Below are 25,107 nucleotides of genomic sequence, written 5' to 3' on the forward strand. Positions count from 1 at the left end.
GCATTTTTCTCATTGGCACAAGATGGGGAAAACTCTTCAGTACATCAGGCTCATTAGGGATATGGAAAGGGAAATTTTTCTTTTTTGTTTGTTTGGTTTTTTTGTTCCGAGGTGGGGAGTGTTAGGATTTCAGTTCATTTAATGTTTATTTTGGATCATTTGGCAAAGTGAAAAAAACATTAAATAAAAAAAAAATCAAACCAAAACAGCCATAAAGTTTGTTTTACTACTGTATTGCTTTTTGGTAGTAAAACAATGTGGCACTGGCCGGTTTGTGTTGCTGAGTGCCCTAGGGCCCAAGGACTAAGATTCTTTGCCATCTGGAGGAAATGATTTCTTTCACCTAGAAAGAACCTCGGGACCATTCAGGTCCTCAGGCTGGAATGGATTCACAATCATTATCCGGGAGAAGGAGCACTGGGGGAAGAGATGAAACTAGAGGCACCATCTAGGTGCATTTACTATCATCTCAAAAGAAATCTGCAAATGAGAAGAGTCAGAATCTACAAAGGGAATAAAATAGAGGTATGAGAAATTGGGTCTTGATAGTCATCTGGGTGAAGGGACTATGAGATCCATATTCAGTAGGCTGGTTAGTGGGCAAGTTAACCAGCTAAAGTAAGCGGAATAACTTGTCCCACATATCATTGGGAGAAATATCCCACTGAGCTCCTAGCCTAAAGTAATCTGGCTACATATAACCAGATATCAAAAAACTGAACTGGCAATGCTTGAAATTACCAAACATAACTCTGGGAATCATTACATCATACCACATCATATTTCCATCAATATTGCCATATATTTCTGCACTACATTTAATACATTTAATACATAAGCTCAAAACAAGAACTTTTGTGTTTTAACAATAAATCCACAAATTGTTTTTATTATATTGCACTGACCCCACATACACACAGCATTGCTGTGGAAAAGGGCAGGCAGTGGATTACTGGGTGGCCATCCCGTGGTGGTTTACTCTTAATATGAGAGGCGCTAAGTTTTCCGGTTTAACGACTGTGGTTTGAGTACGTGAGTGATACCTGGGCCATCTGGGATTTGGAGCAGTGTTTGAAGTAGTAAAGTCTGGGATCAGAAGCTGTGTGGGATTCGAGGAGAGCTGAGACTCATAAGCAGTATGAATTGAGGTGCAAGGGGAGTCTCCGGACATGTTGGTGAGGTTATTGGAGCAAATGCTCAGATTTGAGAGAATTTTGTGATATGCCAAGAAGGTGGTACAATTTCCCCCTGAGGAAACCCTAGTCGGGTGAAACAAGGAATCTTGTCGGGACTTACAGTTTTTCAAGTGAACAAGCAATTTTCAATTTGTGAGTTGCAGTTTAAAACAAAGGGGATCAACGGTTTTCTCAACAGTGAATAAGCAATTTTCAAGGTGTGAGTTGAAGTAAATAGAAGTAGGATTATATATTCAAAAATCTAAGAGCATAATGAGCATTTGTTCTTTTTATGTGTTTTTTATGGGGTATGTATGTGGTGTGAATGTGTGAATGTGATCAATTTATAGTTGTTATAGGGGTGTTGGGGGTGACATGTCGGGGGATAAAACATTTGAAGATATTGAAAAGATTTAATTAACTCTGTATAATTATTGATATGTTTATGGTATATGATATATGTTATACTGTTGTATGATATGTAAAAAGTATACAATGTGTATGTAGTATGTGGGGTCAGTGCAATATAATAAAACATTTTGTGGATTTATTGTTAAAACACAAAAGTTCTTGTTTTGAGCTTATGTATTAAATGTATTAAATGTAGTGCAGAAATATATGGCAATATTGATGGAAATATGATGTGGTATGATGTAATGATTCCCAGAGTTATGTTTGGTGTTTAAGTTGGGGGATCAGGCAGTTACTCTCGTTGTTGAGTGCCAGATTATGCTTGAAATTCGCCAGGTAGATTTTTTTAGTTATGCGGCCTTGTATGGTCACATAAGTCGGTACTTAGCTAATTAATCAGATACCTTGTAAAGATATCTGGCTAAGTAGCACTGTCATCAACTAAAGAAAAACTAAGTTGCCCCATCCCCTTCCTCCTTCTTTCCAAAGCATAAGTCAATTCATAAATTGTATCCTAACACCCCCCCCCCCCCCCCCACAAACAAACACACACACACACCTTAAAGCTTTTAAATTGTAGAGTTTTGCCCCGTTTTCGAAGCCGGGCCCTCGTCCTGATGTTACCTTTAAAAGGAGCTCAGCCTCCCTCCCCCTCCCACCCACCTACTAGGAAAAACCATGGCTCCTAGAACTCATTCCCATCTTCCTGCTCCTCCTCATCTCCACCAATACCTTTTTCTTCATCATCGGGAGTGAGGTACCCTCTGCCTCGCTCACAGCACTTCCAGCGCTGAAGCAGGTCTAAGGCAGCAGAATATATCAGCCCCTCCCAGGAACACCCCTGAAATGACCCTTTTTTATCTGGCCAAATATAGGGCTGGATTTTAATACCTACGTGCAGGCATACATTTGTGAATGCAACCCGGCTCGCACAAATGTACGCCCGATTTTATAACAAGCGCGTGCAGCCGCATGCATGTTATAAAATCCGGGGTCGGCACACGCAAGAGGTGCATAATAGTGCACCTTGCACGCACGCGCCAAGCCCTTGGGGAGCCCTGCTGGCTTTCCCCGTTCCCTCCACCCTCCCCCCATTCCCCTCCCTTCCCCTACCTAACCCGCCCCCCAGCCCTACCTAAACTCCCCCAACCTTTATTTTACAAGTTGTGCCTGCCTCCAGGCAGGCATAGGTTGCGCGCGCCGGCCAACGGCCAGCCCACGATCCTGGGCACAGCACCAAATGGCCGCAGCCCACGCCCCGCTCATTCCTCGCCCCTTTTTTTCAAGCCCCGGGACTTACATGCGTCCCAGGGCTTTAGGCGTGCCACCGGGCCTTGAAAATCTGCCCCATAGACGGAAAATTATTACATTTTCTGTCTAAATGTCTTTTGAATATAGACCGCCTTATTTCTATCCCTTTCACAAAGGGGAAGGATGAGGGAACCTTATTTTATTGGGAGGGAGATCAGTTATTAAGGAAATCAGCTGCAACATCTTACAATGCTGCTGGAAGCCTAAGGATACAAATCTATTGGAGATCTCAAGTATACCATCAGTGGAGTGTGACGGAGCATGTAAGGAACTCCCTCAGAACACCTTAAAACACAGGCTATAGCTATCTTTCTGTACCGGTTCTCCTTAATGTCCATCCCAGCAAGGGATTCTGGGATAGGGTGGAGCACATCAAGCAGGGATAAGAAACCAGGGCCAAAGGGATGAAGGAGGCCCAGGGAGAGAGACTTGAGAATATGAACTGTAAGTTACGATTGTTTTGTTCAAGTGCTCAGACCAGCTAACTATTTTGTTTATTATTGCTTAACAATAAAGAAACTTATAAAGTCTGCTCTCTGGCTAATCCTGACTGCTAGGCATCACAAACAGTGGCAGCAGTGGGATTGCTTGCCTAAGCAGGAAGCTCAGGCAAAGCCAACAACTGCAGCAGGAAAAAAACAAAACATAAGGGTTTTTTTTTCCTTTTCGTCTCTTTCTCCTGGGACCTCCCAGTTTATTTATTACATTTATCTACCTTCATTCTGGAACCAATCATAATGGTTTACAAAAAATAATATGATAAAAATAAGTAAAATCAATAAAATTCTAACATTACATTAAAATAAATCATAAAATTACATTAAAAATAAGAAGCAGAAATAAGAGTTAAACATAGTAAGTACAATAAAAGCAATAGTAGAATTTATAAATAAAAGAGATAAAAAATAGGGATGAAGATAACATACAAAAAGAAAGAGATAGAGGCCTCAATCCTTCATAATTCCAGTTCCATCTTAGGGCTGGATTTATCACAATGCGGTAATTACCGCATGCGATAGGAAAAGGGGCGTGGGGTATGCAAAGGGACCACATCGCAAATGCCGAAGGTACTCACCGCAAGGTCCCGGGAGGTATCGCAGAGCCTAACGCATCTGAAAGAGGTGTTGTTAAAATTGGCGTTATGGCTCTGCGATACCTCTTCGCAGGCAGCCTAACCCCGCCCACTCTCCGCCCAGGTGTTGGATTTGCATCCCCTCTCCGCCCCTACCCCTCCCATTTTTTAAATTTGCATCGCACCACACGATATGGTGCCATCGCATGCGGTAAACACGTTTTCGCATGCTTTACAGGCGTATCGCATGCGAAAACGGGGCTTTTCGCATGCGTTAAGCCCTTAACGCATGCGAAAACGCCGTACCGCATTTTGATAAATGACCCCCTTAGTTCTTAATAGAGATGTGAATCGGAACCAGAATCGGTTCGGATTCCGGTTCCGATTCACATGTGGGTTTTTTCCATCGGGCCCCATCGCGTTTTGTTTATCGGCTGTGCCCCAGCCGATAAACAAAAAACCCACCCGCCCCTTTAAAAACAGGGGTCAGGAACCTTTTTGGCTGAGAGAGCCATAAACGCCACATATTTTAAAATGTAATTCCATGAGAGCCATACAATATGTTTAAAACTAAATACAAGTAAATGTGTGCATTTTATGTAAGATCACACTTTTAAAGTACAATAAGTCTCTGAAAATATTACACCAGGCCTTAAGACACCAATACATCTCCTATTAGGAAAACGGACCAAGTCAGGCTGCTATAGAGTCCTACACAGAAACTACACGCCAGCAGAAAACCTCACCTGAATCACGTGCTGTCCCTCACCTAACATAGAATAAAGAGACCAAAACGCATAACAAGAAGCATGCAGACAAAAACTGAATTGGAAACTGCAACAAGCCAGAGTCTCTGTATGCAGTGTAACAAAGGAAAAAAGAAACATCACACATCCTTATAAAACAAATCAAGAAATATAAAATCATCAGCAGTAAAACTGTACTAACAAAAAGAACATATTTCGAAACAGCTGATGAGTGGAATATCCAATAATTAAAAAACTCATATAAAACATTTCCAGATACCAACAAAATATTTCAAAATAGCAGACACAAAGATCCAGTAATGAAAAATAATAAGGATACAAAAATTTTTTTGCTCTGCATACCTGGGAACGTTTGATATCCAGGTGTCCTGAGATTGTTCTGAATTAGCAGGAGGTGGGGTGGTTTGCTTGGAACTTTCTCCTCTCTCAGTCACATACCAGCGCTCTCTCTCACACTGGCTCTCAATGACACACCTATACACACATGCTCTCAGTCACTCACATATACAAATGTTTTTTTCTCTCTCACTTATATAGGCTCTTAATTACACATATGCTGTCTATCTTTTCACGCTTACACACACACAGGCTTTCAATCACATAAATACATGCTGTCTTTTTCTCTCACACACAGACTCTCATTCACATGCTTACAAACATGTCCTCTCTTTCTCTCATTTACACACAGGCTCTCAATCACATACTCACATGCTCCCTCACCTAAATCAGCTCTCAATCACACAGACACACATGGTCTCTCTCTCTCATTTAAACACAGGCTCTCAATCACATACTCACATGCTCCATCACCTAAACCAGCTGTCAATCAGACACAGACACACATGATCTCTCTCTTACTTATACACACAGGCTCTTAATCATACATACACATGATCTCTCTCACACACAAAGGATCTCAATCATACACACATACTCTTTCAAACAAACAGGTTTTCAATTACAAACTTACACATACAGGTTCCCAATGGTAAACTTACATTCATGCTCTCTCTCTCTCTCACAGGCAGGATCTCAATCACAGACATACTCTCTTTCACATATACAGGCTCTCAATCATTCACATACATGCAATCTCTCTCACACACACACAGGATCTCAAACACACATGCTTGCTCGCTCATTCATTCACTCTCTCTCTCCCCCCGGGAACTCGCGGCAGCAGCAGCCACCTCCCAACGCTAACCTCCTTCATTTTCAGCCCTCGCGGAGGCGAAGGCGGAGTCCCATCGGCCGCGGTTGAAGATTTTCATTTTCCTCCCGAGCCGCGCTGCAGTTTTCTTCCCGTCGGACACTAGCGTGCCTGCGCGGGTCTTCTCGCGCAGGCACCCGATGCTCTCCACTTCCTCTTCCGGGCCGCGGGAAGAAGAGAGCACCGGCGTGCTCTCAATGACACACCTATACACGGTTCCCCGCTGGGTCAGCGGGGAACCGCGAAGTATGGCGACACTTGTCTGCGAGCCAGATGCAGCCCTCAAAAGAGCCATATCTGGCTCGCGAGCCATGGGTTCCCGACCCCTGCTTTAAAAGTAACCCCTTAGCTTCCCCCACCTTCACGACCCCCCCAAAAACTTTTTACAGGTACCTGGTGGTCCAGTGGGGGTCCCGGGAGCGATCTCCCGCAATCTCCCGCTCTGGGACGTCCTCCGGCTACCGGGCCGTCAGCTGCCACTAATCAAAATGGCGCCGATGGCCCTTTGCCCTTACCATGTGACAAATTGCAGTAAGACCTTGTGAGACTGGAAAAGAATTGGGCATCCAAATGGCAGATGAAATTTAATGTGGATAAGTGCAAAGTGATGCATATAGGGAAAAATAACCCATGCTATAATTACACAATGTTGGGTTCCATATTAGGTGCTACAACCCAAGAAAGAGATCTAGGTATCATAGTGGATAACACATTGAAATCATCGGTTCAGTGTGATGCGGCAGTCAAAAAAGCAAACAGAATGTTGGGAATTATTAGAAAGGGAATGGTGAATAAAATGAAAATGTCATAATGCCTCTTTATCGCTCCATGGAGAGACCGTACCTTGAATACTGTGTACAATTCTGGTCTCCGCATTTCAAAAAAGATATAATTGCGATGGAGAAGGTATAGAGAAGGGCTACAAAAATGATAAGGGGAATGGAACAACTCCCCTATGAGGAAAGACTAAAGAGGTTAGGACTTTTCAGCTTGGAGAAGAGGCGACTGAGGGGGGATATGATAGAGATGTTTAAAATCATGAGAGGTCTAGAACGGGTAGATGTGAATCGGTTATGTACTCTATCGGATAGTTGAAGGACTAGGGGGCATTCCATGAAGTTAGCAATAGGCACATTTAAAACTAATCGGAGAAAGTTCTTTTTTACTCAACGCACAATTAAACTCTGGAATTTGTTGCCAGAGGATGTGGTTAGTGCAGTTAGTGTAGCTGTGTTTAAAAAAGGATTGGATAAGTTCTTGGAGGAGAAGTCCATTACCTGCTATTAAGTTCACTTAGAGAATAGCCACTGCCATTAGCAATGGTAAGATAGACTTAGTTTTTGGGTACTTGCCAGGTTCTTATGGCCTGAATTGTCCACTGTTGGAAACAGGATGCTGGGCTTGATGGACCTTTGGTCTGACCCAGTATGGCATTTTCTTATGTTCTTATGTATCCGTGCCATTGGCCGGATCCTGTCACATGGTAGGAGCACTGGATGGCCGGTGCCATCTTGTGCTCCTACCATGTGACAGGGGCTGATCAATGGCACTGGTAGCCCCTGTGACATAGTAAGGGCAAAGGCTTTCGGTGCCATTTTGAATACTGGAAGCCGACGGTCCGAGTGCAGGAGGTCGCTCCCGGACCCCCGCTGGATTTTTGGCAAGTCTTGTGGGGGTCAGGAGGGTCCTCCAAGACTGATGGTCCAACGGGGGTCCGGGAGCAATCTCCTGCACTCGGGTCATCGGCTGCCAGTAATCAAAATGGCACCGATAGCCTTTGCCCTTACTATGTCACAGGGAATACCGGTGCCATTGGTCAGCCCCTGTCACATGGTAGGAGCACAAGATGGCGCTGGCCATCCAGTGCTCCTACCATGTGACAGGATCCGGCCAATGGCACGGATACCCTGTCACATGGTAAGGGCAAAGGGCCCTCGGTTCCATTTTGATTATTGGCCGAAGGCCTGGTAGCTGGAGGATGGCCCGGAGCGGTAGATCGCGGGAGATCGCTATCGGGACCCCCAGTGGACGACCAGGTACCTGTAAAAAGGTTTTGGGGGGTTGAGAGGGTGGGGGAAGCTAAGGGGTTACTTTTAAAGGGTCGGGGTGGATTTAGGGGTTATTATTGTGTGCCGTTTTTTCTGCCCTCCCCCCAAATGATACAGGAACCCCCACGATCAATATCGTGGGGTTTTCCTATCGTTTTGGTGGAGCCCCCGATTTCTGACGATTTTGAAAATATTGACGATATTTTCAATCGTCCGAAGCCCGATTTCACATCCCTAGTCCTTAATATTAACCTGATTCCAATGTGATGCCTAATTTAACTTAAATCAGAGCTCTCATACGCCTCTTTGAAGAGCCAGGTTTCAAGTTTTTCTTAAAACCCAAAAAAGTCTCTTTGCAGCCTTAGTTCAGAAGGCAGAGAGTTCCATAATTTGAGTCCAGTGACTGATATAGCTCTCTTCCTCACCTTACTTAAATGGGCATGTCGTACTGAGGGAATAGTTAAAAGGCCTTTATTCGCAGATCTCAAATTTCATTGGGGGGTACAAAGGTGTAGAGAGGCATTCAACCATTCTATTTTATCAACAGGCTAAGGGGGATAGAACTGCCTGTGCAGTCAGGGCTCAAGCAGTGATTCAGGGCTGAACAGACCAGCAGGTTCTTTTTTTTTTTTTTTTGGGGGGGGGGGGGAGGTGTTCTCACTCTCCTGTCTGGAGAGACACCCAGTATGGAAATGGCTCGGAAAGCAGAGAAGATGGAGCAAGTGATCCAGATCCTTCAGGGCAGCAGCAATTGCAAAACACCATACAAACTCAACTCGCCCAGCAGCAGGGCAACCTGTGCAGCAAAACACAGTGTTAACTCAGGTGGCACAGGCTGTGCAAACCACTATGTCCAGTTTAACCAAGGCAAATCCGTTACCTCAGACCATGTTTAAAATGAAGGCAGGTGAGATCCAAAGGTCTTCCTGAGAAACTTTGAGAGGACTGCCCAGCTTTCAGCTTGGCCAGAAGCCAATTGGAATATGTACTTGGCTAACTTACTCACAGGCAGATGTTAAGCTGCTTTCCAAGCAGCCCACCCAGATGGGACGGCTACCTATGCAGAAGTCAAGGCCAGCATCCTGGATAGCTGACTATACCTCAAAAACATACCCGCAGCAGTTCCAGTAGGAATACCTGAAGCCTGGGGAGAGCCCCAGAAGTCTGTTTCATCTCCCTGAAGGATGCCAGGTAGAAGTGGCTACTAGAGATTTGAATCAGAACCGGTATCGATTCCGATTCACATCGTGAAATTTTTATCTTGCAGTCCGACGGGTTTTTTTTATCAGCTGCGCCCGAGCCGATAACAAAAAACTACAGCTGACTCTTTAAAATGAGTTTTTTAGTATCCCCCACCCTCCAGAACCCCCCAAAAAAGTTTTAAATACCTGGTGGTCCAGCCGGGGTCCCGGGAGCATTCTCCCGTGCTCGGGCCGTCGGCTGCCAGTAAACAAAATGGCGCCGATGGCCCTTTGCCCTTAGCATGTGACAGGGTATCCGTGCCATTGGTTGGTCCCTATCACATGGTAGGAGCAATGGACAGCTGGCGCCATCTTTAAAATGGCGTGGGCCATTCAGTGCACCTACCATGTGACAGGGGCTGACCAATGGCACCGATAGCCACTGTCGCATGGTAAGAGCAAAGGGCCATCGGCGCCATTTTGATTAGTGGCAGCTGACAGCCTGAGTGCGGGAGAATGCTCCCGGGAACCCCGCTGGACCACCAGGTATTTAAAACTTTTTTTGGGGGGGTCTGAAGAATGGGGGGGTCCTGAGAATGGGGGGATACTAACAAACTCATTTTAAAGGGTCAGGTTGTGTTTTTAGGTTGTGTCCTTTCTTCCCGCCCGCCCCTCCCATAACGATAAGAAAACCCACTAAATTAATTGTGGGGTTTCCTATCGCTATCGGGGACCCCCCTGATATCTGACGATATTGAAAATATCGAACGATATTTTCAATCGTCAAATAAATGATTCACATCCCTAGTGGCTACAGCTGGAGGCAAAGACAGATCTCGAAGTAGCCCAACCGGTTGTTCTGGAACAATTCTTACTTGGATTTAACCAGTCTCTGCAAAATTGGGTCTGCCAACACACAAGGCTCATGTTGTAAAGAGCTCTATAAGTGGCGGACACCTTCCACCAGGCGCAGTTAATGTCAATGTGGTAAGGAGGCAACAAAGACAACCTGCACAAATGTCCTGGCGAAGCATAAAAAGTGAAGCTTCCAAGCAGTGACCTTTAGAAGCAGAGAGCTCATCTTCTGTACCAAGAACCCAGGCCACAGTCTGATCCACGTGCTTTAACTGTGGTAAGAGACGTCATTTAGCAAGAGACTGTCATTTTGAGGGGCCTGAAGTTATGGATATCAGCTTAGTGACCCAGCCAACACTAGACTATAAAATCTTTGGGGATAAAGGAAAAACTTCAAAGCAGGAAAAATCCTCACTTCAGAAGAAGAAATGTATTCTCCCAGGAACGAAACTGGGACTATTTTTCCTTCTGTGTCTTTTGTGCAGGGAATGGTCATCAGGTGGACTGCTGCCCATTTAGAAAATACGAACATAAAACGCTCTCAAGGAGAATGACTAAAGGCAAAATGAACCCATATAGTGGGCATGCTCTTCTTCTAAAGCGCTGGACAATAATGTCAAAGAATGTCCATGGATAGATGACAAGGAATGTGAACACCAACTGGAAGAACAGCCCAAGAAAGAGAAGGGGGGGCAATAACAGAACCCCAGAATGAAAATGAAAAATGAGAAGAGTGAGCGAACACAATTGCAAAGCCAAAAAATTGTAGTTTAGTGGATATCCCTCATTTGAGTCACAAGGAGTTTGTGATCCAGGTGGAACTGGACAAAGTTCCCACCCAAGCATTGGGGGATTCAGGCTCTGTCAAGGCTCTCATTTGTGAGAACCTCCTCCAAAAAGAGTGGATCAATCACAAGAAAATAGAGACACTTACAGCGTACATGGGGAGAAACAGGAAAACCCAACCAGTCAGATTCTGCTAACGACCACAGCAGGTCAAGCCATTATGGAAATGGGAGTCATTCCTGAGCTCCCATACCCAATAATTCTGGGTCGCGATTGTCCCCAGTTTATGAGCCTATGTGCCCAGCTCACAGGGAATCAGGGTTGCCCACCCAAGGTACCCCACTGGTGATGAAGAGCCAGGAATTAGTCCGGGCATGGCTGAATGCCCAGCCTCACAAGGCCGAGCTGAGGGGGAGGGTATGTTTGGGAGCATATAAGGAACTCCCTCAGAACATCTTAAAGGACAAGCTACTGCTATCTGTATCATCTTCTTTAACGCAAGTGGGGACAAGAGACCAGGGCCAGAAGGATGAGGGAGGTCCAGGGTGAAAGACAGAAGCCTCAAGAATATGAACTGAAAGTCACGATTGTTTTGTTGAACTGCTCAAACCAGCTATCTGTTTTGTTTATTATTGCTTAACAATAAAGAAGCTTATAAAGAATTTGACAATTCCAGTGTGGAAGCAGTTCTATGGCTAATCCTGACTTCTCAGCATCACATGGAGTGAAAGATCTGTACAGAACTTTCCATTTATTTCCATCAAACTTCAGTGAAATTGAGTTGGAAACCATACTTGCTTTCAGCGTAATTTTTGCTACTGTCCACTTTTATGATATTATCAGTGCTGTTTACAATGAACTTCAATGGTGGATAACAGGTAAGTAACACACAGGTCTAGAAGTTAATCTCCCCCCCACTCAGGGAATTCTGAACACTCCGAGTGTTTTTCACTCTTTTTTGAGAACTGAGCAGTTCTCATCATCTGAAATGAGATGGCCCCCTGGGTCCTTATCTGGGACTACCCACCTGCAGTTTAAAATGGTAAAAATATGTTTGCTTGCCAAGGCTATCCCTAAAGTAGGACAAATTTGGGTATCCTAGGCCCCACATTTTGGATAGGGGTAGCCCTGAGCGTAAAGCATGTACTTCTTCTGGTGTGCCTCCTGCCAGCCCATGGCAAAGTCCTTGCTGTACCATGCTAAGGTAATAGCAGTTTGTTCTACCATACTGGATCCAGTACAACCCTCTACCCATCAGCCTCCCATGTAGATTATAGCTGTTGTTTTTGTTCTCATGTTTCCTTAAGTGTATTTGTATATGCATAGAGCCTCATTGAGGTGTAAGAAGGTTCACAAAGCATTTTTCACATGAATGATTCTGCTAAATTTCTAATTAAGGAGGTGCATTGCATTATAGTGCATCGCAGCAACACATTAATTTTGATTTTGAATAAAATTTCACAACTTGCAGACTACCTGTCAAATGTTAGTCCTTAAGAATGTGCAAAATTGTATAAATAGCACTTCACACACCAAATGTCAGCATAGTCTGTTCATCACAAATATCGAACACTATGTTGGGATTCAGAGCATAAAGTGCTATTTGCAGAATGTTCTTCCACTTCATGCTTGAGGCTCCTGGTATGCTACTCACACCAAAAATGTAGCTTAGACAGTATAAACTATTCAAGGGATAAGGGATGGGGAATAGACAAATGCTAAAGTTTCCCTGAATTCTCATTCCCAGAATTCATATTGAAAAAAATATCATTTTCAAGGGGAAAGACTGCTGGTGAGAGACAAGAATGAGATGAAAAAAAATGTAATTCTATCATCAGAAATATGAATATTTCCTATTTCCAAGGCAACAGCCTAACTATGCTAATCTGAATAGATAATATAATAAGCTGAATAAGAAACAATGGTTATATCTGCTTTCATATTTCATTCTATATATAGATATAATATAAAATATATCTAATATTTAATATTTTTAGAATCAATGACACCCATAATTTTATGATCTTATTCTAAAAATCAGCATTTTCTGTACAAGAAATGTTGCAGTCTTTGATGTATGGAAAGGAATAAAACCTTACTTTCATATTCTGATCCTGCAGAGCTATCTTCACCTGTTGATACAAACAGAAACATTATTGGGATTTGTTAAGAAAATTCATTGGGGCGGATTTTCAGAGCCCTGCTCGCATAAATCCGCCCAAAACCGGGCGGATTTACGCGAGCAGGGCCCTGCGCGCCGGGAAGCCTATTTTACATAGGCCTCCCGGCGCGCGCAGAGCCCCGGGACTCGCGTAAGTCCCGGGGTTCTCGGAGGGGGGCGTGTCGGGGGCGTGTCGGGGGCGTGTACGGGGGCGTGGCTACGGCCCGGGGGCGTGGCCACACCCTCCGTACCCGCCCCCAGGTCGCGGCCCGGCGCGCAGGAGGCCCGCTGGCGCGCGGGGATTTACGCCTCCCTCTGGGAGGCGTAAATCCCCCGACAAAGGTAAGGGGGGGGTTTAGACAGGGCCGGGCGGGTGGGTTAGGTAGGGGAAGGGAGGGGAAGGTGAGGGGAGGGCAAAGGAAAGTTCCCTCCGAGGCCGCTCCGATTTCGGAGCGGCCTTGGAGGGAACGGGGTAGGCTGCGCGGCTCGGCGCGCGCCGGCTATACAAAATTCATAGCCTTGCGCGCAGCCGATCCAGGATTTTAGTGGATACGCGCGGCTCCGCGCGTATCTACTAAAATCCAGCGTACTTTTGTTTGCGCCTGGAGCGCAAACAAAAGTAGGCTATTCGCGCGCCTTTGAAAATCCGCCCCATTACGTAGCTTCATTATTCTCATGAATCATTTTAAGTATTCATTTAAATTTGGCAATGAAAATGAAGATTTGGCCATGAAATACAATTACAGTATCTGTTACTATTTGGTGTTTTGATTATTATCTATACTCCTAACTGTGCTCTCGGCATTGTAGCATAGCAACAGATTGACCAAAAAATAAGCCTTCAAGATGCTCTTGAAGGACTATAGAGTTGTTTGGCTTTTGCATTTTGAATTAATTGACGCTAACAAAGTATGTGGGCAGTAGGATTCCCTGATGCAGAGTGAAATCAAAACATAATACTATGCCAGACTCTCTTCTCTGAAGTTTCATCTTCGTGACTTGATACATATGAGGGAAGTAATTTTTCTAAACTGCCATTTTTATTTGCAATATAAAACTGCCTTAAAAATGTGATATTGATGGATGAATGACTACTTATGGATCAATGATTAAATATGACCCGTAGAATACGGCAAGTGTTACAATGATGGCCTCCACTACCTCTACTCCTACTACTACCTATCATTTTTAAAGCATTACAAATGTACACAGCACTGTACAAATACACACAAGAAACAGTCCCTGCATCTTAGAGTTTGCAAATCCAGTCAAGATAAACATACAGGACAAAAAATACTTTGAGATGTTTCATATTTTAAGAAAATGATTAAAATCAACAAGTCTATTATTAGGAGAACTAGGGAATAAGATTTAAAAGCAGCATTAAAAAGAGGGGTTTGTAGACTGGAGTTGAATAACGACAGAGAGGTGTAAAGAATGGAGCTGAGGGGGAGGAGGTGGAGGAGAAGGGCATAGATAAGAGTGACTTGCTTAATGAACAAAGTTCGTAAGTGGGAATGTATGGACAGCTAAGAGAAGAGAGGAGTTGTAGAATGAGTGCACTCATAGGGGAGTAAGAGAAGCTTTATCCATTAAATCATGTCTTTCTATATGCTCTACAATTTTGATCTTGAGGATAGTTTATTTCCACTATTTTTCCTGGCACTGAAGTTAGGCTCACTGGTCTATAGTTACCCGGATCGCCCCTGGAGCCTTTTTTAAATATTGGGGTTACATTGGCCACCCTCCAGTCTTCAGGTACAATGGATGATTTTAATGAAAGGTTACAAATTTTAACTAATAGGTGAGAAATTTCATTTTTTAGTTCCTTTAGTACCCTAGGATGCATACCATCTGGTCCAGGTGACTTGCTACTCTTTAGTTTGTCAATCTGGCCTACTACATCTTCCAGGTTGACAATGATTTCATTCAGTTCGTCTGACTTATCACCCCTGTAAACCATCTCCGGAACTGGTATCTCCCCAACATCCTCATTAGTAAACACGGAAGCAAAGAATTCATTTAGTCTTTCTGCAATGGCCGTATCTTCCCTAAGAGCCCCTTTAACCCCTCGGTCATCTAATGGTCCAACCGAGTCCCTCACAGGTTTCTTGCTTTGGATATATTTTAAAAAGGTTTTATTATGACTTTTTGCCTCTATGGCCAACTTCATTTCAAATTCTCTCTTCGCCTGTTTTATCAATGTTTTACACTTAACTTGACAATGTTTATGTTTTATCCTATTTTCTTCAGATGGATCCTTCTTCCAATTTTTGAAGGATGATTTTTTTGGCTAAAATAGCCTCTTTCACCTCAGCTTTTAACCATGACGGTAATCGTTTTGCCTTCCTTCCACCTTTCTTAATGCGTGGAATACATATGGACTATGCCTCTAGGATTGTATTTTTAAACAATGTCCAAGCCTGTTGAACACTTTTAACCTTTGTAGCTGCACCTTTCAGTTTTTTTCTGACTATTTTCCTCATTTTATCAAAGTTTCCCTTTTGAAAGTTTAGTGTTAGAGCTGCAGATTTACTTATTTTCCCCCTTCCAGTTATTAGTTTAAATTTGATCATGTTATGATCACTGTTGCCAAGTGGCCCCACCACCGTTACCTCTCTCACCAAATCCTGTGTTCCACTAAGAATTAAATCTAAAATAGCTCCCTCTCTTCTTGGTTCCTGAACCAATTGCTCCATGAAACAATCATTTATTACATCCAGGAACTTATATCTCTAGCAAGTCCTTATGTTACATCTACCCAGTCAATATTGGGGTAATTGAAATCTCCCATTATTATTGCACTGCCAAATTGGTTTGCTTCCCTGATTTCTATTAGCATTTCATCATCTGTCTGACCATTTTGTCCAGGTGGACGGTAGTATACTCCTATCACTATACTCTTACCCAATACATATGGGATTTCTACCCATATAGATTCTACTGAGCATTTAGTCTCTTGTATTATCTTTAGCCTGTTGGACTCTATACCCTCCCGGACATAAAGTGCCACACCCCCGCCAAGTTGATCCTCCCTATCATTGCGATATAATTTGTACCCTGATATAGCACTGTCCCATTGGTTATCCTCCTTCTCCCAAGTTTCTGTGATGCCAATTATGTCAATCTCATCATTTGCTGCTATACACTCTAACTCTCCCATCTTACTTCTTAGACTTCTGGCATTGGCATATAGACATTTCAAAATGTGTTTTTTGTTTGTTTTAACAACCTGCTTTTCAGTTGCTTGGGATAATTCGAATCATTAGTTTTGGTGATTTTTTACATATAGGCATATGGACTATGTTTGCTTTTAATGGAACCTCTCTGTTGAGATGCCCTAACTCTCCTGTTTCATTAGTATCCTTCAAGGATACATTTCTCCGAACCATGCACTGCTGACTGACTGTCGGCTTTCACCCTTGTTCTAGTTTAAAAGTTGTTCTATCTCCTTTTTGAAAGTTAGTGCCAGCAGCTTGGTTCCACCCTGGTTAAGGTGGAGCTCATCCTTTCGGAAAAGCCTCCCCTTTCCCCAAAAGTTTCCCCAGTTCCTTACAAAGCTGAATCCCTCTTCCCTGCACCATCGTCTCATCCACGCATTGAAACTCTGGAGTGTTACAGTGATGGCCTCCACTACCTCTACTCCTACTACTACCTATCATTTTTAAAGCATTACAAATGTACACAGCACTGTACAAATACACACAAGAAACAGTCCCTGCAAATTAGAGTTTGCAAATCCAGTCAAGATAAACAGACAGGACAAAAAATACTTTGAGAGGTTTCATATTTTAAGAAAATGATTAAAATCAACAAAGCTTGTATTAGGAGAACTAGGGGATAAGATTTAAAAGCAGCATTAAAAAGAGGGGTTTGTAGACTGGAGTTGAATAAGGACAGAGAGGTGTAAAGAATGGAGCTGAGGGGGAGGAGGTGGAGGAGAATGGCATAAATAAGAGTGACTTGCTTAATGAGCAAAGTTCGTAAGTGGGGATGTATGGACAGCTAAGAGAAGAGAGGAGTTGTAGAATGAGTGCACTCATAGGGGAGTAAGAGAAGCTTTATCTGCATGCAGAAGCGGATAGGGAGCCAGTGTAGTGACTTGAGAAGAAAAGTTACAAGCTGTAATGACACCGATGATACAAGTCATGCAGCTGAATTCTGAATAGATTGCAATGGAGAGAGATGGCTCTCCGGCAGATCTGTGAGAAGCAGCTTGCAGTGAGTGGTATAACAGGGGATGATGATCGAGTGGGTGTTTTGGTAATGTGTTCAAAAAGGAAGGGATGGATTTTGGTGATAGAGAAAGAAATGAGATCTAACAGCAGTGTGTTAGATGTGTGTATAGAGGGAGAGAGAGAAAAGAAAAAGATAGCCCCAAGGTTGCAGGGCTGAGGTGGGTACTGGGAGGATGGCAGTATTGTCTAAGAAATAGAGAAAGAGGGAAAAAGGGAAGTAGGTTTGGAAGGGGAAGATGAGAAATTCGGTCTTGACCATGCTGAGTGTAAGGTGGCTGTGGGACATCCAGGCAGCAATGGCCAACAAGCAAGTTGAGGTGTAGAGAGGTAGATCTGGGAGCCATCAGCATACAGATAGTAATGAAAGCGATGGGAGGAGATGACAGCACCAAGAGAAAGAGTATAGAAAGAGAACAGGGTCCAGGACAGAGCGCTGAGGTATACCAGTTGCTAGTAAAATAGTGGTAGAGGAGGATCTGCAGAGGACACAATGCAAGTGCAATGGGAGAGGTAAAATGATGGCCAAGACAGAATGGGGTCCTGAAATCTAGCTTAGAACAGATTATGAAAGTGTGGTGATTAACAGAGTAAAAAGCAGCAGACAGATCAAGGAGGATTAGGATCAAGAAACGTTTGGCAATGAATCAGTCACTGGAGATTTTGGCAAGGGCTTTTTCTATGGAATCTAGAGGACTAAAACAGATGGGAAATGCTTGAGGAGAAAGTCAAAACAGTAGAGGCAAACAGCATATTTAAGAACCTTCATTTTCAGTTTTTATTTTAAATTGCTCTGGAATGTATTAGGGCCTCATTTACTAAGCATTTTTCCCATAGACACAGAATGGGAGGAAAGCCTTAGTAAATCAGGCCTTTAGAGTTTATAATGAACAAAATTTAGAGAAAAATCCACAGAAACAATGACTCTGCAATTATTCCAGGTCTTGGCCACAGTGAAAGGTGCACTGCCACAGAGAGGACTGGTCACCCTTACTATGAGTGCAACACCCAATTGATGACAGATATAAACTAATAAAGGACCCTAAGACCTTGCAGGAAATGATTCCTGACCATACTGTAACCTGGAAATTAGCACAGAGGTAAAGGGGCTTCCTTAAATAAGATGCAGTAAAGAAAAGTAAGGAAAATCTGGTAAAAGTGTGACAACTACTGCAAATTACAGCCCAGCCCTAGTGTAACATTTCAAGAGAGAAAGCGGCTTAAGTCTGAGAAAGTACCTGATTTCTCGTCACCTGCAAATAAAGGAAACAAAACACAGACACAATTAGTACAGCACAAAAGGGCAAAAACTGATTATACGTCAAGCCTTCAAGGGATAACTTGTAAATCGCTGACTGGATTATAACAGTGAGTTCTTCCAATGCCATTAAAACAAACCCTTGCAATCTAATAAGTGGAAGAGGTCTCAAGCTCATCCAGCCCAAGATCATCAAATTCCACCCAACCCCACTCACTCCCACCGCCCCACTGAGAATAATTTCATGAAATCTATTTTGGTCCTCATTTACTAAGCATTTGTTCCATAGACACAGAATAGGATAAAGGCCTTGTAAACCAGGCCCACTGATATTGTAATCCAACCGACTTCAGATGTTGGCTGTAATAAACGTTACCTAACAAGACATAGGATCAGCAGTGGAAGGAGATGATTAAAGCAACAGTTCTGTCCTGAATCCTATCCATGAAGTTTCGCCTTTCCCCCAGGAAAAGCTTTTTTCTATTTCTTTCATTTCATTGGTTTTCATTGTTATTTTTCTCGGTTCATCCCCCTAGTGTCTAAAGCATCTCTTCTTTTTTTTAGCTCTCTCCTCATTTATAGTTGTTTAAGCCAAACGGATCCGGGCAGTTTGAAAGGCGCCAAGCCAGCAGGCGCCGCACGCCGAAGGGGTGCAACAAAGGGGCACTCCCCTTTGTGCACCCTTTGTGTAATTTGTTTAATATGCTCCATGTTATACCTTTTGCTTAATTGTTAAGAACTTTGATTTTGATGATTTTATTTTAGTAATCTCTTCGCCTTAGGTACAAACATTTTAGATTGTAAGCCCTTTTAGGGGATAGTGAATTACCTATTGTACCTTATTGTAAACCGATGTGATATCTCTTTTTGAAATGAACATCGGTATATAAAAATCGTAAATAAAATAAATAATAAAATAATACATTCTGACACTCCATGATGCAGAAGAGACATGAGAACACATTGGAAAATTATAAGAAATTAGCTGTACCCGGCCACGCATTGCAGTGGCTCAGTCTTGTTCTTTTCCCTCACTCCCCCTTCCCTTTGCTCATTTACCTCAGTCACTCATCCTCCTCCCCATATGTCACTCACCCCCCTTCCCTCCCCTGTCCCCACTCAAACTTCCTTCCCTCACACTCACCTCTCCCCCATTCTCCCTCCCCTCACACTCCCCTCCCCACTCATTCTCCCTCCCCTCACTCTCACCTCCTCCCTCATTCTCCCTCCCCTTCCCTTACTCTCACCTCCCCCCACATTGTCCCTTCCCTCACACTCACCTCTCCCCTCATTCTCCCTCCCACTTCCTCACCTTCCCTCACTCTCACCTCCCCCTCATTCTCCCTCCCCCTTCCCTCACTCTCACCTCCCCCCACTTTCTCCCTCCCCTTCCCTCACTCTCACCTCCCCCCTCATTCTCCCTCCCCTCACTCTCACCTCCCCCTCATTCTCCCTCCCACTCCCCTTCCCTCACTCCCACCTCCCCCCTCATTCTACATCCCCTTCCCTCAGTCACTGCCCACCCTCTCTCAATCCCATTCCCTCACTCTCATCCCCTCCCTCTCTCAATCCCCTCCCAGCTCATCCACACCCCCTTCCCTCTCCCTCTTGTGCTCTTCAGTGCGGCCCGCTCACGGAGACGGGAGGTCTCCAGGGATCCCTCCCTGGCGCGCACCTCAGCTGCTGGATATTGCTGCTGCCGCTCCTCCCAGCTATTGTAGCTCGGCCGCCTGACACTCCCATACCGCCGCTGCTACGCCCATTATTGCCGCCGCTCTGCTGCTGCTGCTTCTCCCAGTGCCATCTTGGCTCCTCTCTGACTGACGTGCGCTCCCGCCCATGCATGCGCAGTGGAGCTGCTCCCTACTGCACATTTGCGGCACATTGGTCAAGCTTCATTTATCTAGATAGATAGCATGTGTTGCTTTTACGTCCAACAGATGGCACTGTTTTTCCCAAAAAACATGTTTTTACCTGTCACAGGTGTGACATCTATATAATATAGGTATATAAAAACACGCGCGTATTTGAATGCAACTTTGTGTCAAAATTTCAAAGCAATCGGTGAAGAACTTTCGGAGATTTAAGATTTTGAACAAACGAACATTTACATTTTTATTTATATATAGATGTATTTGTGGTCACATTTAAAGAGGCAATATTGCAGGGTACATTTATCAAAGATTGCCACCAAACTCTAACTTTTATTCTTTTCTTTAGCAAATTACTCAGGGGTACTAATACATCACCCAGATTGGCATTGTTTTGGGGGTATGTTTTCCCATTTTTTGTTCATTACAATAAACTGATAAATTAGAGAGAAAAATGAAATAGAAACTGAAAATAAAGATCTTTAAGCATGTCCAAGCAGACTTGAAAGGAAGGAGAGAGATGCGACAATAATTAGTAGGCAGTGTAGGGTCCAGTGAGAACTTTTTAAGGATTGGAGTCATTACATCATATTTGAAGGTGGTGGAATGTCATAGATTGAAGATGTGAGAGATGGAGGGGATCATGGCAGAGGAAACAAGAGCTAAAGAGCCAGGGTGGGAAAGGGATCAGAGGAACAAATAGTGAATTTGGAAGAGGACAGAAAATAGGCAGTTTCCTCCTCTGTCATTTCAGAAAAGGAAGAGAAGGTGGGAGGGGTCAAAGGAAGGGGTGGGGAATTAAATGGGGGAGGGAAGAGAAAGTTGACTGGGGGAGAATTCAAGATTAATCTTATGAACCTTGTCATTTTTCCATAGCCTGAGAATAGAGTGAAAGAGGGCTGCAGAGGCATTTTGTAAAAATGGAATTGAATGTGGTAAGGAGATAGCAAGGGTCATAGGGTATGGTCATAGTAGTCTTGCTTGGTAAGAACGATAGCAGACTGGAAAGAGGTCAGCATGAGGAGTTTAGGCAGAGATGTTCTGCAGAGCTGGCATAGAAACCTAGAAAGCAGATTCTGGGTGTGAGCCAAGGCTGAGATTTAATACCCTTTATAGGAAAGGGAAAGAGAGGGGGAAGAGCAATCATGTCCAAAGCAGCGGAGAACAGGTAATAAGAAGAAACTATCTCATCAACAGACTCTGAGAATGGCCTGACAACCTCAACTTTGCTTCTTATGCAACACTCAGGCCCCTATCTATGTCTTATTACAAGGTTTTGTATTATTCTTGACAGCCCCCAAGGCTAGTGAAGCTGTTGTAAAAAAAATCCAGGCTTCCCTCTCACAAGTTTGAGTTTTAACCATGGTCCCTACATGCAGATTACCCCAGTGCTTCCTTGGAGGTCCTATGGCAATCATACCCCTGCTGTTTAGGGTCATAACCACCACATGCAGGTCACCCCAATGCCTTCTTGGAGGCCCGATGCAATCCCACCCCTGCTGCTTAGGGCTGTAACCCAACACTCCATTCAGATTACCCCAATGCTTTCTTGGAAGCCAGATGCCATCATACCACTACTGTTTAAGGCTGTAATCACCGTTCCATGCAGGTTATCTCAGCCTATGAAGAATTAGATCAACCTGGAGCAAGAGAGTCTGTGTTTCATAACCTCTTTGTACATCAGTGAGCTTTTTTTGCCATCTTATATTCCTGTGTCTTCTTTTCCAGTAGTCAAGGTTTTCATTTTAATTTGTTAACTACTTATGGCACTATATGAGACTTCATGTACTAAGCATTTTTCTCATTGGCACAAGATGGGGAAAACTCTTCAGTACATCAGGATCATTAGGGATATGGAAAGGGAAATTTTTATTTTTGGTTTGTTTGGGTTTTTTTTGTTCCAAGGTGGAGTGTTAGGATTTCAGTTCATTTAATGTTTATTTTGGATCATTTGGCAAAGTGAAAAAAACATTAAATTAAAAAGAAAAATCAAACCAAAACAGCCATAAAGTTTGTTTTACTACTGTATTGCTTTTTGGTAGTAAAACAATATGGCACCGGCTGGTTCTAAGGCTGGTGCCATTTTTAAAGGGGAGTCAACAGGGTAGGAGCAAGTGGGGATCACTTCCTGCTCCTTTCTGTACTGAAGACCCCACAGAAGGGCTAAGTGAAGGCCCTGGCTCGGCATATTTGCAGGAAGCAGAGGGGTTAAGGGTCACAGAGAGGTCCAAGCTTATTTGCATGGGGTGAAAGGAGGGGCCTAGAGATGCCCCAGTTAGGCCACAGTGACTACAAGCAGTGGCAAAGCCTGGGGAGTGCCTGCCTTTTTTGGGGGGGACTGTTTTGGTAATGAATTGAAAATATTCAAATATTTTCTGATATTTTTTAGTAAGTTAATTTCTAGTCCAACTCATTCATAATAAACTAAAAATCAGCTTTAAAAAAAAAAAAAAAAAGCATTTGTTTTAAATGAAGGCACATCACTATTGCCCATATCTGTTTTCACTGTAACTCATACAGGGGTAGATTTTAAAAATTTGCGCGATCGCGTACTTTTGTTCGCGCACCAGGCGCGAACAAAAGTACTCTGGATTTTATAAGATATGTGCGTAGCCGCGCGTATCTTATAAAATCCGGGGTCGGCGCGCGCAAGAGGGTGCACATTTGTGCAACCTGCGCGTGCCGAGCCCAGCGCGCGCTGCCTGTTCCCTCCGAGGCCGCTCCGAAATCGGAGCGGCCTCGGAGGGAACTTTCCTTCGCCCTCCCCCCACCTCCCCCCACCTTCCCCTCCCTTCTCCTACTTAACCCACCCCCCCCGGCCCTATCTAAATCCCCCTTACCTTTGTTTCATGATTTACGCCTGCTAAAAGCAGACGTAAATGTACGCGCGCCAGCGGGCTGCTGGCGCGCCATCACCCGACCCGGGGGCTGGTCTGGAGGCCTCAACCACGACCCCGGGCTGGCGCCATGCCCCCGGGCCCGCCCCCGCAACGCCGCATCACGCCCCCGAAACACCGCGTCATTTTAGACACGCCCCCGACACGCCCCAGCACGCCCCTTTTAGAAAGCCCCGGGACTTACGCACGTCCCGGGGCTCTGCACGCACCGGCGGCCTATGCAAAATAGGCGCGCTGGCGCGCGAGGGCCCTGCGCGCATAAATCTGGCCGGATTTACGTGAGCAGGGCTTTTAAAATCCGCCCCTAAGGGTCTGATTCATTAAGGCTTTCCCCTCATTATGTGTCTATGGGAAAAAAATGTTAGCAATCTAGGCTTTAAATATTTGTACTTATTAGTAATAAACTGCTCCCTTGAGTCTGGTTTTTCTTCTGAATATCAAGATTTGGTATGTATTTTGGAAGCCAGTCGCTGGCATTCTCTTGTTTGTGGCCAGTTCTACATATTCTGATGAAGCTGAACACTTCCAAATGGAGGCTAACTGAAGCCCCAGTGAGAAATATGGTTTCATCTTGACCTTAACAAAAAAGGTAAAGATTAGGCTAGAATGTCTGGTTTATCAAGGCTTATAAAAAGATTTTATGTCATAAATGTTATTTTATTTTGGTTCTCTATTCCTGTGGAAGGAATGTTGCAACCTTCTTTGCTGTCTGTAGAGGTAAATAAAGCCATAATTGTAGATACTATACCTGCTGTGCCATTTATATCGTGACCTGTTGATATAAAACACAATCTTTGTTAGGACACTTTAAAACATTCCCATGTGTAGATAATAGGAAAATAAACATTTTTCTAAACAGTAAAACATTTTTTTATTAAACATCCAAGCCTGCAGCAGTAGGCAGTATTGTGAGACATTTGCCTGTCCTTATAGTTAAATGCACCAGCCCCAGATGAGACAGCATTTTATGATATTATTTTAGCCACCATGTTAGCAGCAAGACTCTGTAGGCTTTAGTTCTTAGCTAATGTTAAATCTGCCTATTGATTAACCAGTGCCAAGATTCTATTTTCAAATCATAAATAGTTGTGGTCATAAAGGAACCAGTAGATGGCAGAGTTTGCCTAAATTGTAATTGGAAAGATCCACTTGTGAGGGAAGGAAATTTGGTTTAAAGGGGTAGAATGTGTCCTACAGTGAGCACTCAGCCATCATAACCCACTTTCCAAACTGACTAATGGTTATATATAGAAAGAAACCCTTGGTTTATTCAAGCCTTCTGCTTTCCTTCCACCAAATGTTCATTTTCATTTATTTTCTTATTTATTCCATTATCCTTTCTGTTTGTTCATGCCTATGCTCCCGTGGCTTCCAAACTGATGATTCCCTTCTTCTGAATCCTTCGTGTCCTGACACTAACTGTCCCATATTGACCGCCATTGACTATCACATGAACCAAGTTATAAAAAGACAAGTTCATCTCTCTGCAGCTCCTGTATGATTGACATCTTTTCTTCTCTTCTTCTGCATTATCTTCCCTGCCTCACAAAATGGTTATGATCATGCCTTCCCTACACACACACACACACACACACACACTTTGGATTCATCTCTCAGCCCGCTCTGTTTTTTTTCACTGATACAAATCAGCATAAGGGATAACTCATACAAAAATGTCTTTGAAGATGATATAACTTTTTTTTTTAAGTACAATAAAAAATTGGATTTCCTGGCAGGCTTCTGTTCTCTGGGCCTGCCAGGATAGAGATGCTTTAAAGATGGCATTCACAGCCCCTAATGGAGAGAGTCATAAGTCATTGTGCAACAGCAACATCTAGTGGTCATACTTAGGGCTCATGGCTGAGGACC

The 25,107-nt window shown here is 43.7% G+C and overlaps 1 protein-coding gene across 4 annotated transcripts in view; it reads right to left on the bottom strand.

Moving 5' to 3' along the window:
* LOC115098931 (mucin-19-like) overlaps positions 1–25,107 on the bottom strand; it is a 308,825-nt gene that overhangs the window by 266,226 nt on the left and 17,492 nt on the right. For 3 of the 4 annotated variants that reach the window (XM_029616060.1, XM_029616057.1, XM_029616056.1), the window contains exons 2-4: positions 23,987–24,010; positions 18,451–18,465; positions 12,916–12,948 (exon numbers count right to left, since the gene is read on the bottom strand). In XM_029616060.1, the coding sequence (XP_029471920.1) occupies positions 12,916–12,948; positions 18,451–18,465; positions 23,987–24,010 (72 nt within the window). The remainder of the gene's footprint in view (positions 1–12,915; positions 12,949–18,450; positions 18,466–23,986; positions 24,011–25,107) is intronic. The other variant, XM_029616058.1, reaches the window with a different exon arrangement.

Source organism: Rhinatrema bivittatum, chromosome 9 (genome assembly GCF_901001135.1).
Source record: "Rhinatrema bivittatum chromosome 9, aRhiBiv1.1, whole genome shotgun sequence".
NCBI classification, from domain to species: domain Eukaryota; kingdom Metazoa; phylum Chordata; class Amphibia; order Gymnophiona; family Rhinatrematidae; genus Rhinatrema; species Rhinatrema bivittatum.